Raw genomic sequence first — 15622 nt, forward strand, 5'->3', positions numbered from 1 at the left:
GCTGTTGTTTCAAGTCAGGTATCATTGCTGCTGCATCACACTTTTTCCACACTTATATGTTAATTAGTGATAATTACGTTTTAATGATCATTAAATTATAACCTATAACAGACTACTGTTACAGTTAGTTTTTCACTACAAAAAGTATGCACGTCTTTTTTAAATGTACTTAAAAACAATATAGGTTTCAGGGACATTGTAGTTAGCAATTAGCATTTATAAAACCTTTGAAATTCATTGAGAAAACAATAGGTATTAAAAACGTTAGATTTAGAAATTAGCATTTGAAAAACCTTTGAAATTCAATAAAATACAATAGGTTTCAGAGACAATATAGTTAATTGGACATTTCACTGATATAAAACCAAAGACATTTTCCCGTTATAGTTAGTTGAGCTAATAATATCTCGCACCCCCGCAATGCACTGCTGATGACGTCATATATTACATGCTCAGTTACATCACTCATGACATCACTGATGACATCCCTGATGACATCACTGATTACATCGAGGCCATTGACGGTTGTTTGGCGGCCTTCTCCTCCACCCCTAACCATTTCTCTACTGATGAGGGAAGTTATCCCGAAACCCGAGCCATGTCTCGGGTGATACCCAAAAACCCGGGACATGTATCGGGTCTAGAGATTCATCAGTCCAACAAGTACCGACTTGCACCCACCTGGGTGATCCACTATTGAACTACAAGTGTCAGAGTCCCGAGGGGCGATCCGGAGGAGGGGCTAGCGGTGTGCGCTCCATTGCGGTGGTTTCTACTAATTGGCTCCCTTGAGCTTTGAGCCGACGGGCTCCTGGATGCTGCCCTGCGTGCCGGTTCGGGCATCGAGGCCATTGACGATTGTTTGGCGGCCTTCTCCTCCACCCCTAACCATTTCTCTACTGATGAGGGAAGTTATCCCGAAACCCGAGCCATGTCTCGGGCGATACCCAAAAACCCGGGACATGTATCGGGTCTAGAGATTCATCAGTCCAACAAGTACCGACTTGCACCCACCTGGGTGATCCACTATTGAACTACAAGTGTCAGAGTCCCGAGGGGCGATCCGGAGGAGGGGCTAGCGGTGTGCGCTCCATTGCGGTGGTTTCTACTAATTGGCTCCCTTGAACTTTGAGCCGACGGGCTCCTGGATGCTGCCCTGCGTGCCGGTTCGGGCATCGAGGCCATTGACGGTTGTTTGGCGGCCTTCTCCTCCACCCCTAACCATTTCTTTACTGATGAGGGAAGTTATCCCGAAACCCGAGCCATGTCTCGGGCGATACCCAAAAACCCGGGACATGTATCGGGTCTAGAGATTCATCAGTCCAACAAGTACCGACTTGCACCCACCTGGGTGATCCACTATTGAACTACAAGTGTCAGAGTCCCGAGGGGCGATCCGGAGGAGGGGCTAGCGGTGTGCGCTCCATTGCGGTGGTTTCTACTATTGGCTCCCTTGAGCTTTGAGCCGACGGGCTCCTGGATGCTGCCCTGCGTGCCGGTTCGGGCATCGAGGCCATTGACGGTTGTTTGGCGGCCTTCTCCTTCACCCCTAACCATTTCTCTACTGATGAGGGAAGTTATCCCGAAACCCGAGCCATGTCTCGGGCGATACCCAAAAACCCGGGACATGTATCGGGTCTAGAGATTCATCAGTCCAACAAGTACCGACTTGCACCCACCTGGGTGATCCACTATTGAACTACAAGTGTCAGAGTCCCGAGGGGCGATCCGGAGGAGGGACTAGCGGTGTGCGCTCCATTGCGGTGGTTTCTACTAATTGGCTCCCTTGAGCTTTGAGCCGACGGGCTCCTGGATGCTGCCCTGCGTGCCGGTTCGGGCATCGAGGCCATTGACGGTTGTTTGGCGGCCTTCTCCTCCACCCCTAACCATTTCTCTACTGATGAGGGAAGTTATCCCGAAACCGGAGCCATGTCTCGGGCGATACCCAAAAACCCGGGACATGTATTGGGTCTAGAGATTCATCAGTCCAACAAGTACCGACTTGCACCCACCTAGGTGATCCACTATTGAACTACAAGTGTCAGAGTCCCGAGGGGCGATCCGGAGGAGGGGCAAGCGGTGTGCGCTCCATTGCGGTGGTTTCTACTAATTGGCTCCCTTGAGCTTTGAGCCGACGGGCTCCTGGATGCTGCCCTGCGTGCCGGTTCGGGCATCGAGGTCATTGACGGTTGTTTGGCGGCCTTCTCCTCCACCCCTAACCATTTCTCTACTGATGAGGGAAGTTATCCCGAAACCCGAGCCATGTCTCGGGCGATACCCAAAAACCCGGGACATGTATCGGGTCTAGAGATTCATCAGTCCAACAAGTACCGACTTGCACCCACCTGGGTGATCCACTATTGAACTACAAGTGTCAGAGTCCCGAGGGGCGATCCGGAGGAGGGGCTAGCGGTGTGCGCTCCATTGCAGTGGTTTCTACTAATTGGCTCCCTTGAGCTTTGAGCCGACGGGCTCCTGGATGCTGCCCTGCGTGCCGGTTCGGGCATCGAGGCCATTGACGGTTGTTTGGCGGCCTTCTCCTCCACCCCTAACCATTTCTCTACTGATGAGGGAAGTTATCCCGAAACCCGAGCCATGTCTCGGGCGATACCCAAAAACCCGGGACATGTATCGGGTCTAGAGATTCATCAGTCCAACAAGTACCGACTTGCACCCACCTGGGTGATCCACTATTGAACTACAAGTGTCAGAGTCCCGAGGGGCGATCCGGAGGAGGGGCTAGCGGTGTGCGCTCCATTGCGGTGGTTTCCACTGATTACATCATTCACGTGATCATCTGATGCAGTTCTTCAAAACCAAATAACACCTTTCATACACCCACTCACAAGTACAACCGCCTATATAGAAACCATGCTCATACCAATAGCAGTTACTACATAGCTGTTTACTGATTATCTGATGCAGCTCTTAACAACCAGAAAATACCTTTCATGAACTCACTCAAAAGTTCATACCACTAATATGGAAACCATAGTCATTCCAATAGCAGTTACTATATAGCTGCTTACTGATTTATAGGTCTACATACACATTCACCCAAACATTCATACAGTGTGTTATACACACAGTCATTCAGCAATACAGCCAGTAATATAGCCACTAATACACCTATATAAATACTTACACACTGCTGCTTACCCTACCAGTTAATCTAAAACATAGTGAGTAACCCAAAGAATTCTTTCCATTGCCATTTACGTTTGTTACACAGTTATACACACAGCAAATCACTTGTTCATACACATATGTACTATGTTTAACAATTAGTGACATAAACACATACTTATCCATGGACCCACTGCACAATCACTTGCTGTCACACATACGAACTTTTATACTCTAATTCTATAAAATACGGCCTTTCACATTTGTAATTACTTACACATATATCAGTAACACATCATTGCATTTACCAACAAAGCTATACATACGTTCAGTCACCAATACAGCCCTTAGCTCATACACTCCTAAATGCGTACATGCACAGATTTATTCAGTCACACATCCATTCAAACAGTCACACACCCACCCATGCGTTCAGACACTTTAGCACATAAACAGGTTCTAACGCAACAAATCATTCTTCAATATTCATTAGCATATAAACATAAAACATTCTTTAACTTTTTAGAAACACACAGTCACTGGATGATGTCATCAGTGATGTCATTAGTGATGTAATTTCAGATGTTATCAGTGATATCATCAGTGACGTCACTGAGCATGTCATCAGTGATGTAATATGTGACGTCAACAGAAGTGCAAAAAACAATACTAATGACAAATAGCAAAACAGTAGTTCCATATTTAAAAAACCTTTGAAATTCACTGAAAAAAACATAGATTTCAGGCATGTTATAGTTAGAAATAAGCATTTAAAAAAAAAGAAATTCACTGAAAAAAACATAGGTTTCAGGCACGTTATAGTTAGAAATACGCATTTAAAAAACCTTAGAAATTCACTGAAAAAAACATAGGTTTCAGGGACATTGTAGTTAGTTGGACATTTCTCTCATACAAAACCATAGAAATTCCCCCGTTATAGTTAGTTCAGCTAACTATAACTCGCACACCCTACAATGCACTGCTGATGATGTCACATATTACATCAATCATGACATGATCAGTGACATCACTGATGGCATCTCAAATGACATCATCCAGTGTCTGTGTTTTTCTTTAAAGTTTAAATAATTATTATATATATGCCAAGGTGTATTGCAGAATGAGTGGGTGTAGAAGTGTCTGGATGGAGAATTTAGTAGGTGCATGACTAACTGTTTAAGTGAGTGATTACATGTGTCTTACTGAATGCATGGGTTAGTGTCTAAACTGTGTGAATGTCTGTATCTGTCTGTCTGTTGTTGTATAAGCTGCTGCATGGGTTGGTCAGTAGCTACATCAGTGACTATATGGGTTATTGTTTGGTTGACTGAGTATTTGTATGGGTGCCTGAGTGTGTGGGTGGGTAGGAGGTGTGTAACTCTGTCCATAGATGTTTGAGTGGTTGATTCACTGACTGTATTGGTTCAAGTGTGCATGTGGAAACAGCTGTATGGGTGGGTGAGTGTGTGTTTGGATGTGTTGGTGAGAGAATGGATGTCTCAATGATAAATGCCTAAGTAACTACATATGTAAAGGGCAGCGCATGTGAGAGTTGAAGTATGTAAATGACTATAAGTGAGAGTCAGTTATTGTGAGCGTTGCTGTATAGATGAGTGTGTACTTGTGTCAATGATTGTATAGGAGAGTAAGTGTGCGCTTGTTTCTGTTTGAATAAGTGAGGTGGTGTGTGTATAACTGTATAGGTGAGTAAATGGGAGTGTGATTGATTCTTTGCATGACTATGTGTGTAACTCTGGATGAGTGGCGGCGTGTGAGTGTCCGTATAGGTTTATGAGTGCATATGCGACGCTTTTATGATTTTATACTTTGCTAAAATCGAATAAAGCATTTCTGAATCTGAATCTGAATCTGAGTGCATATGATAGTGTTGTATTGATGAGTGACTGCATATATGAGTGATTATATAGGTGAATGAGTGAATGTGTGTAGATCTAGGAATCTGTGAGTGCATATGTAGTAACTGGTATTAGTGTGTATATGGTTTCGAAAATGGTAGTCTGTTATTTTACAGTGAGTTTATTAAAGGTTATGTTAGAGTGTGAGGAGGTGCATCAGATGGTCACGTGGATGATGTCATCAGTGATGTCATCAGGGATGTCATTTGAGATGTCATCAGTGATGTCACAGACCATGCCATGGTTGATGTAATATGTGACGTCATCAGCAGTGCATTGTGGGTGCGCAAGTTATAGTTAGCTGAACTAACTATAATGGGGGAATGTCTATATATATATATCCTGCGCCCTCCACCCAATGTTTGCAGATGCGTCACAAAAGACTGGAGCACGGACCATTCAATGAGTGCTTGCAAAATGTGTTATTTTTCCATAAGCAGTAGTCAGCCATACATAAATATATATCCATATGAAATAAATTTTTTGTGTTGCTAATAATTTTGGCTTCATTTAATGAATTTCCACGAAAATTTCCCAAAAAGTAATATTTTTTGACTAGTTAGCACATAGAAATGGAAAGTTTCAGAGTGATCAGTCAAGTAGGGACCGAGGAAAAACGGGGGTCCCAAAACATGTTTTCTCCATTCACTTTTTCCATAGGAACTTTAGACACAGCTACAGCCAAAACCACTGAACAAATTTACACCAAATGTAGCAGAAAGCTAGATATTGATCCAGAAAGAGTGCGTTGTCAGATTTGCTGTATCTGTTCAATTTATTTTTTTGCATTTAATGGTCAAAAACTTTTTATATCTAGAAACGCAGAGTCTCCCCGGATCCGACAGAGCCGAAGCTGAGATCTAATTGGCTGCCACCACATCAAACCATCATTCATCAAACCATCACTCAGGTGGCAGCCATCTTAGTACTTTGGACTCAGTCTCAAGTCCAAAGAAAAGAGGTAATATAAGACATAAGAGACCATGGTTTGGATACCCTGACACCCTAGGGCTGCTGGAGGGACCCTGTCACCTGGGCATGGTAAAAAAAAAGAAGAGAGGGGGACCGCCACCTAGTGCCTAATTTAGCCACTTGGACCTCATTCCCCAAGGCCGATGTCAATAATAAAAGGGGGTACGCTGCCCCTTTCTCCAAGCCCAAAGGGCCCTGGGGACCCCATTGTCTAAGTAATTAAATGAAGGTCCTTAAAAAGGCCCCGGGTACCCCATGCCCTGGGGCCATCATAGTGACTGTGTCCCAGGGAGCCCACCTCCACTAGACAGAAGTTTCCTTTCCCGCACTAGCGCAAACAGGGAAACATATGTTGCTTCCGTCTGGTGAGAGCATTTTTATCTCTCCTGCCAGACATGAGCAACCTTGCAAGTTTGTTCCCACAAGGCGGAAGATTTTATTAAAAAAATAAATCTTCAATAAAACTGTTTGAAATAAAAATGTAAAAAAACTGCTCTGGCCGTCTAGGAGCAGACTTTTGTTCTGTTACCCTGCCCACAGAAATTCACCAGTTATAGTTATGTCAAGTAACTATGACTCATGCCCTACGGTAACTAAAACTTGCACCCACACCATGCACAACTAATTACCCCACGTATTACATCACTTGTGACATCTTCTATGACATCATTGAAAATATCACTGTAGCATTTGCAAATAAATTATTGATGACAAACTGTGCAGGTGTACCAGTATTGGCAAATCCAGGAATGCGCCAAAATCCATCGTTGAATGCAAAGGAACACCCACCCTCCACCCATGGAACGCCTCCCTGGGGCAGAGTAACGCAATGCAGCGGTTTATGCTGTGTTGTTTTGCTCTAGAGTTATCCAGCCATCCAAGGTGGTCTTGCGTGGCTTGATAAATAAAACTTAAGGGTCCTGTTGCTCTTGTGCCCGCTGTGTGGAGGAAGGGTGATGCAACTCTTTAATAAATATGCCCCTAAATCTTTTTTTTGTTGATGTGCCCGGTCTGTGACGGCAGTGGGCAGTCTCTTTTGGCCTCTCAGACACACAAAACAAATAGGCCTTTTCGTTTGTCCAAATCATTTTTTTTTATTTTAACGGATATTCCATTGATTTTCACCACAGCAGGTAAACTGTGAAAGGGGTGGGGCGTAAATTCCTTCTGCAAACTACAACAAATAAGCCAGAGACGTGAGGGAGCCTGAAGTCCTTGTAGATGTTTATTGAGCTTGCTTCTGCCCTGATACTATTTGAAAACAAACAAAGCAAAATGTGACATTGGCAAAACAAGTTACACATACATTTGATGTAAGAACCGAGAGATTCTGAAGGGGTACCTTTTTATTGTGCCAAGCAAGCTTCCTTCACTAAGGGGTCTCCGGAAGAAAATGATCACAAAATGAGGCAAAACTGTGGACTTTGTAATGTAATTTCCATTAAACGTTAGTTACTACAATGTGCATTTCAAGTAGTAAAGAGAAACAGGGAATGCAAAGTCACACTGGTCTATCAATTTTCAAAAACATCTTTTGTCACTTCATTTGCCATCAAGTGCTTCAAAGTCGGCTATCCGTCATATGTTTCATTTGATTTGATTTGAGTTTATAAAGGGCAAACAATTACCCTAAGGCATCTCAGCGCTAAAAAGAACCAGGGAAATAATTTTAGTTAGGGTTTAGAAAAGAGCCAAGGGTCATATTAGCAAGGATTAGCGATAATTATCGCTAAATGCGCACTTTTTTTTATCACTGCCTATCGCCGGATATTATCGCAGAGATAACGTGCTATTAGCAACGTTTATCTCCAATGCGATAAAATATCCGGCGATAACGGCTCAATGCCAGAATATCGCTGGAAATCCAGCGATATTCTCGCATTAACGCCAATGGGGGCTTAATGTGATAATCCACCCCCCATTGACTCTACAGGTAAGTCAACTTTTTAGCAGGCGTTAGATTCTAGCGATAATCGTGCTTAGCGGGTCTTTTTTTATTGCTTCGCCTGCCTACCTAATAGTTGATAGCTGTGTTAGCGACTGTTTTCAGTCGCTAACAGTTTGGGTACGCCCACTTTGCTTGTCATTAGCGATAAATATCACTGACATGCAAAGCAGGCCCCAAACCTGTAGCTATCGTGTATAAGCTGTTGCTAACTCCTGTTAGCGACAGCTTGCTAATAGGGCAATATAAATATAGCCACTTTAGCGGGAAAAAGTCCAGCTAAAGCGGCAATATTGCCCCTGCTAATATGCCCCCAAGTTTTTAGTAACTTAGGAAATCTCCAAAGAGATGGAGCAGATTTTATCTTTAAGGGAAGGCAAGTCTAGTTTTTGGCCGTGCAGCGCATAGAATTGATTTGATTTGAGTGTTGGTTTTATGTAATACCTGAGATTCTACATGGAAGGGGTAGGGTGAACAAGTAAAAGGTCATTCAAATCTCACAATGACAGGACTTAGACGAAACAGCTAGACATTCTTACAGACTCACAAAGCAGTCCTACCACCAATTCTATTATGCTAAGAATAGCAGGCCCTGTATTTGATAATGGTGTCTTTGGCCACTTTGACCGTTAGCCCATGGCCCTTAGAAAAGCTGGTTCTTTTTCAAAATGATGGCACATATGGGACCACCATTTATCCATCACATGGAGTGATGAATTTATCCACTCCATTCCTTTACACAATTTAGAGAGAATTCTAGCAGTAAATACAATAGCTGCAATCTGATGTGGTATATTGAGTTCAGTGGCCAGCATAATTATGCACTATAATTCCACCAAAAGGTTGATCCTAAGAGTCAGATGTCCTATAACGGCTGTCCAGAATTCGCAAGGATGAGAACATTAAGCAAGCATAGGCACATTGTTGCAGATTTGCGACACTTTAGCGCCGCGGTTGCGTCACTTTTGTGACGCAGCAGCGGCATAAAAAATGCAGCAAATTTACAACGTGACGCATCTAGGGAGATGCATCACGTTGTAAAGCTCTCCGTCACATTATACCTGTGTCAGGTATAATGTATGCAGGCTGGGCGTCCCCACGCAGGAAAGCCTCGTGAAAGGTATGCATTGAAATCGACAAAATTTCACTGGGTCACTTCTATGACGCCACTGCGTAAAAACCTTATGCCTGCTTCAAGCAGGTGTAAGGAGTGACGTATTGTAGTGGGACTAGGCCTCAAAATGCATTGCTGGAGTTGCTTTGTGCTTGTGACAGGACTCAAGCTCTGTGTGACTTGATGTGTCAGAATTTCTGACGCATCTGTCAATCCTTGCGCCATGGTGTGCCGTATTGTAAATACGGCGCATCCATGGTCGCACAAGGGTTTCTCAGGGTGGCACAGGAAAAGTGACGCATCTCTACAGATGCGTCACTTTCTTGTAAATCTGCCCAATTGTTTGCATTTTCTAACCCGCTTCTATTGCATCGGGATTCTTTTCGATGTTCCATTTGAATAACTTATCAGGTGTGTAGTAGACCATGTGAACACTCTTTTTTCAATAACATTTAATGGGACATATCAATTTCCGAACCAATTCACTCAAAAATCCATTTCATAAGCATACCATATCATATTTCTAGTCCCTTTCCAACCCCAACGTTTTAACCTGCCCTCAGTTCTCTTTGAGGGTTTTTCTTCTCTAGTCTCCTAATAGTTCCCCCTTTTACTGTATCTTCATTTTAGTACTTTAGATCCACGTTTCTCAGCCTGTGTGGTCTAGTAGAATTACTTCTATTCCCAAGAGGTGGTCATTCAGTGGTTGTCACATGTGCTTGAGTCTTTTATGCTGATGATTTATATTGTACATTACTTTTTTCATGACAATCGTGTTCCAGACCTGTGTTTACCATCTTAGATCTATTTTTTGCAGTCCCTAGTAATTAAGGGCTGGGCAGCTGTAACGAGATGCCCCATCAATATTCAGTTATACTTCCATATACCCTTCACCCTCTGATCTCTCAGTTCCAACAGTATCACCCTGCTGTGTCCCATATAGAGTATCCAACTATCTGCGTATTTCAGTAAGTACCCCTTTCCACAGATTTCAACTCAGTTCTCCTCCCCGTCCACACACGTAACACAAGTCTTTAGTGTTTGGGAAAATTGCTTATAGCCTCTGCAGGGTAAGATACCAGTTATACATGATTTTCTCTTCTTTTCTTTCTGGGTTGCATTCTTATAGCAGCAAGCTATGCCCTCAAACACCGTTTCCCATTCCTTCTCAGTTATTTCTCTTCCAAAGGTTTCCTACAATGCTTTGGTACCCTCATTTCTTCTTCTTTTGCCTTTCTTTAACCCCTCCCACGCTCATGACGAGCTCAGCTCGTCATGAGCCACGGTTCTCGTGTGCTCATGACGATAGAACGCTCAGACGCGGGGCTAATTCCCCTGCTGTGCTGGGCGTTCTAAGGAACGGGCGTGGTCATGATGAGCTCAGTCAGTTGAGCTCGTCATGAGCACCGGGGCGCTGTGCGCGCTCCCCTCTCCCCAGCACAGCGGGGGAATCGGCCCCGCAGCAAAGGGGTTAAAAGTTTATATATGTTCAATATCACCCTCTTTGAGTCTGACCATGTAAGAATATTTCTCACATTCCATGAAATCTCTAGTTGATCTTTGGATGCTCCACTCATGACTGAAGGGAGTGGTGAACAATGCCTCATCTGTGCATATGTAAACCTGTCCTGTTCCGTAGCTTTAAATTCAGCCTTGCACGCATGTGAACATTGTTAACACAGCTTGATCTCTATAGGCAATGAGAATTCAAAAAAAGCCATAGAAAAGTAGGTTTAAAGGTCCTAACTTCTTCTCACGCTGATCATTGTTTTATAGAGGAGTTGAGATCATGCATATTTCAGCACATTAGACTTCATATCTCTATTATTCCATGCAGGCTGAATCCAATGAAGTCCTTTCAAAGCTGGATACCAGTTGGACAATGTCCTGCTGAAGCCGTTGGTGTGGCAGGAAAGGGTCTTGGAGGGAGAAAATAAAATTTCAAGGCTGCATTAGAGTGGATACTGTTCTGATGAGCTGTGGGTTGTAGGTGTGACTAGCCAGTGCGTGGGCGTGACAGCTGGATGCTCACTAACAAATGAGAAAATGTTTCCAAGGGGCAACCTTTTCCAGTTTTTCAGTACATTCTCTTTCCCTTACTGTAGTCTATCCCACAGTGCACTAGTCTCAGCCAAATTCAAGGTGGTGCAGCTTTCTGCCCTTCTGCCAACCAAGGGTGTGTTTAGGAAAATGAACAGGCCCCCTCTTCCTCAGCTACAGCAATTTAATTCTGGGATCAGCTTCCCCTCCCACTGGGCTGGTGCCAAGAAGCATCAGACTTAGATGTGTTTTCAAATGATATGGTCAACTGCATGCATTTGTGCTTGCTGCCGGCAATGCTTGTGTTAAGACCAGAGAAAATCTGGCCCACTAGACCATAAACAGGCACAAATACCCGGTCCTCGCACTGACTTGTCAGACCAGCCCTTCGGACACTTTCTAATTGCCCTAAAGGCCAGTCCGACGCTGGTGCCAAGCTGGCCACAATGAACCCAGGGATAAATTACTCCTTTTCCTTAGTTCTCCCTGTACACTTGCTGTGAATGAACACCTCGCCCTTTCTGTTTCCAGTTAATGAAGTTCCTGAACTCTTCCTATCAGCCCATCCTGACCTAAGTCACACACGTCAGACCCTAGTCTTCCTGTCAAAAGGCCTATGCCACTGTTTCTGCTCTGGAAGCAGTTTCCACACATACTTAAGACGAAGCACTGACAGGGGCCAGCTTTTGGCTGGGTACTGCAAATTATTAGCCCACTGGATGTTCAGGCAGACAAATACTAACTTTTTTAAAAGTCGCTTTCCCTAAATATTTAATAAAAATTGCACTCCACTCCTGAATTAGATTTTTTAATAAACATGAAAACTTGTGTTTGCAATACTCTGTTCCTTTGTCCCAAACCAAAGATAGCCGAGTTATGACTCCATTCTGAACTTAAATGTTCATCCAAGGACTGATACTTCTCTTTTACGGTGAAAATAGCTTTTGTGGGCTAATCCCTAGTGATACTTGTCAACACTAATTTCTTGGACGTACCACTTTTAAATACAAGGAACCATGTGAGCTGTAAGGCCCACTTGGGAATGGCTTATGTAATATTTAAAAGTAGGTTTCTTTCCTTTCAAAAGGTTTACTTTGTAAGGGTTCCCTGCATGTTTAAAAGCCTAATGAGTTAGGCTATACAAGTAAGCTTGAAGCCATGTTTTCTTTGGCAGTCTAATGGATTGTACAGTATTTTCTGCGGTACACTGGTGACATTTAACCTTTCCATGTCATTTGCATATTTTTCTACAAGAGATACTATGGCCTTACTGAAAAGCTACGTATGCCAATTAGGAGTTATCCAATTTTATCACGTTAGTCATCAGAGCACATACCCTATGGACCGGATAGCAGTGGCTCAGTGTGCAGAATAAAAAAAACACCAATAATAGTCCACAGAAAATATTGATTACCATGCAGAAAGAGGCACTTTCCCACACATATAATGCATCATTTTGTGAGAATGGTAAACCTACCTTAGGTTTGTTGACTGTAGCGTAAACTGTTTGTACATCATTCTTAGCTTCGGGATCTGCAATAAAAGAAATGAAAGAGAAATGTGAGAAAGAAATGTGCCAAAGCATATAATAGTTTTATTAAGCATTGTGAAATAATTGTTAATTCAAGTCTTATATAGTTGAAACAATTTTAGTCATACGGTGTCGAAATTGCACTTAATTGTTTTTATACAGTAGGCATTCATCACACAGTTTACTATTTACACAGTCAAAGGAAAGTTTGCCTTAAAAGATTGAGTAAATTAAATTAAGAAAATGATAGAACATCGACAGTCAGGTGCTGAGTTGTCAGTCAAAAAGACGGTGGACCCATATGTGTGCACTCTCCTACACACTATCACCTTTACGTAAAATTTACATTTGTTACTTTCTCTTACATAGAGGAAACAGCAACCAGTTTCAATAAAAAAGTTAGCAAGAATGATAAAAGAAGTGTTCTCCCTAACCAAAGAGGAAGGCAGAATAGGGATATGCTGTGATGCCTTGATGGGTTTGGTGAAGAGAAGGGCCAATCTAAAAATAGTTGTGGCTTCAGATGAAAAAACACAATAGACAGGGTATAGAAGGCCCAGATCAAACTACTGAAGCTCTGGGTGTCACAGATCACATCAAAAGATTGAACTAGAGGAGCTACGCTAGCAACCAAGATGGCCGCATAAGCCTTTGGCTCCGTCAACCTCCATCGCTTGGGGATCTATCATGTAATTAATCCTGACCTCCCGTCCGACTCCCGTGTGTCTGAATCGTTGCTGAGCCTAGGGGTGCAATCCCGGAGTTTTTACCGACTTGATTGATGAAGTTACACCGTCTTTTATTTTTGGCCTATCCCAGCGTGTGAGCCGGAGCCTCGAGTACTGACCCAGCCGGGTTTCAGTTGAACAACATCGGCCGCGGGTACCTGGCGGAGTCCGGTCTCATCGGAGTGCAGTTTATCCTTTTGATCCTGGTGGTGGTTTCAGGTCCCTGGCGAATACTGAAAAGACGGCGACAAGACGTGTCTGCGGCTGTGGGTGGGGGGCCAGGTCCCGGGGACCCTGCTGCCTTTATCGGGGTCCGCGGGTGGAGCCCCCGCTCGCGGCTGCGGTGTAAAGATCGCTAAACCTGCATGTTGCCCGTTGCTTCCGTCCACCCCGCTCCTACCTGTTTCCCCGGAGTAGCCGGCCTCCGGGGTTAAGGATCTGCTTTGTTATCGTGCAAGCGGGGATGGATCGGACAGAGTGTGGGCCATCACTGAGGACAGTAATGGCCGCCATCGGGGCTCTTCACTCGCAAATGGAAGCCATTTTCTACAAACTGACCGTAAGGATCGAGACTGTGTGTTTGACACCGGACTCCGGCCCTCTGTCAGACCTGCAACAAACGGTGATCCCCGCAAAGTTTGGTTTAACCCGAGAGGAGGACCCCCGAACAGAAACAAGACCTGGTGCCACTTGTCTACGCACGAGCAAAGTGGTACGTTACTGGAGCCCCTGAACAACTAGCATGATCAACAGAGCCATCGCCCGCGCAGGACCCATTCATTCTTTTACTTCTGGAGACTTCCTTCAGTACTTTTTGGACTGACTTTCGTATATCTGTTGGACTTCGAGACTTAACATTTTTTACCCTTTCTGGCTGTATTGGTCCCCATTTCCTAAAACGTTTTGACTCTCCTGCTAATATGGTGGTTCTACCGGATGGGGTTTGTGCGATGGATCGGAAGGGCCAGGGCTGAATTTGACTGTCTGAGTTCGATACAATGACTTCCTTTTGGCTCTGCCGGGTGGTGTTCGTACGATTGATCGGAGGGGCCAGGGCGGAGTTTGATTGTCTGGGTTCGATACAATGGCCTTGTTTGATACGAGATTTGCTGCCTCTGCTGCTACAGGAGTTGGGCGTTTTTTTTTTATAACTCCCCTATCTGTTTGCTTACTTGTTTTCTTTAACTTGCTTTGTATGACGGTAGGGGCTGTCTGCTTTTGACGGGGGGAGGGGAGTCCGGGAGCTGGTATTGTGTGACATTTCCTCCTCCATCTTTTCCCTTCCTTGGGGTTTAGTTTAGTGGGCGACAGGCACGCTGCTAGTGGGGTTAGGCCGTAGCCATCGGTGGGGGGATGTTTTTTTTTTCTTCCTTTATTTTGTTTCTATGGCCTTTTCTTCATTTTCCCTTTTTCCCTTTTACAAGAGATGTGGCGTATTATCCTGAGTTGCACTGCTCCTCATATTCGGGTGTCAAGTAGTTGATATCTAGTATCCTGATCTACGGGTGGAATGGCTCTGATAAGGGTGGCTGTTGGTGAGCTGTAACGCATTGTTTTGCTCCAGTTCTATGCCTTTATTGTTGATTTACAGATGCCTTAATTGATATGTATTTCGTCTATCTCTCTGCCCGTTCGCTGCTGTAATGTGTTCTATTGTATGACTCCCGATATGGCCATTTCTCCTCTTGTATTATAATCAATAAAAATATATATAAAAAAAAAAAAAAGATTGAACTAGTGCATGGATCAGGGATTACAAATATAATCAGAAATAAACAGAAACTAGGAATCCAACAGCAAGGCCATGGAACAGTGACATAGGGCCATATGTATCATCATCACCATTTGCGATTTCTAAATAGCGATTTTTAAGGAATCGCTATTTAGAAATCACAAAATGGTATGTATGTAGAAATCAGCTTCTTTTTAGCGATTTCTTACAATTCCTTAATTGCGATTAGAAAATTGCTAATCGCAATTAAGGAATAATTTCCCATTAATTTCTATGGGCCAGGAGGCCCATAGTAATGATGGGGAAATGTGCGATTAGCAATTAGCTAATCGCAAATTGGGAATATTTTCAAGGGTGCAGGGGTGTCCAAAGGACACCCAGCTGCACCCCTGAAAATGACATGTGTGCGCATATGGTGCACATACATGCCCTAAGGGCATGTATGAGCGTCACATGGCACCTTTTGTTTTTTAAAAAAAAATGCTTTTTCAAAGGAATTCGCAACTTACCACCAACTT

At 43.7% G+C, this 15622-nt stretch overlaps 1 protein-coding gene across 3 annotated transcripts in view; it reads right to left on the reverse strand.

Annotated features, from left to right (window-relative positions):
• Positions 1–15622, reverse strand: part of LOC144797569 (SLAM family member 9-like) — a 782823-nt gene that overhangs the window by 319704 nt on the left and 447497 nt on the right. For all 3 annotated transcript variants that reach the window (XM_078668219.1, XM_078668220.1, XM_078668218.1), the window contains exon 5: positions 12591–12646. In XM_078668219.1, the coding sequence (XP_078524345.1) occupies positions 12591–12646 (56 nt within the window). The remainder of the gene's footprint in view (positions 1–12590; positions 12647–15622) is intronic.

The sequence above is a fragment of the Lissotriton helveticus genome, chromosome 12 (genome assembly GCF_964261635.1).
Source record: "Lissotriton helveticus chromosome 12, aLisHel1.1, whole genome shotgun sequence".
NCBI classification, from domain to species: Eukaryota; Metazoa; Chordata; class Amphibia; order Caudata; family Salamandridae; genus Lissotriton; species Lissotriton helveticus.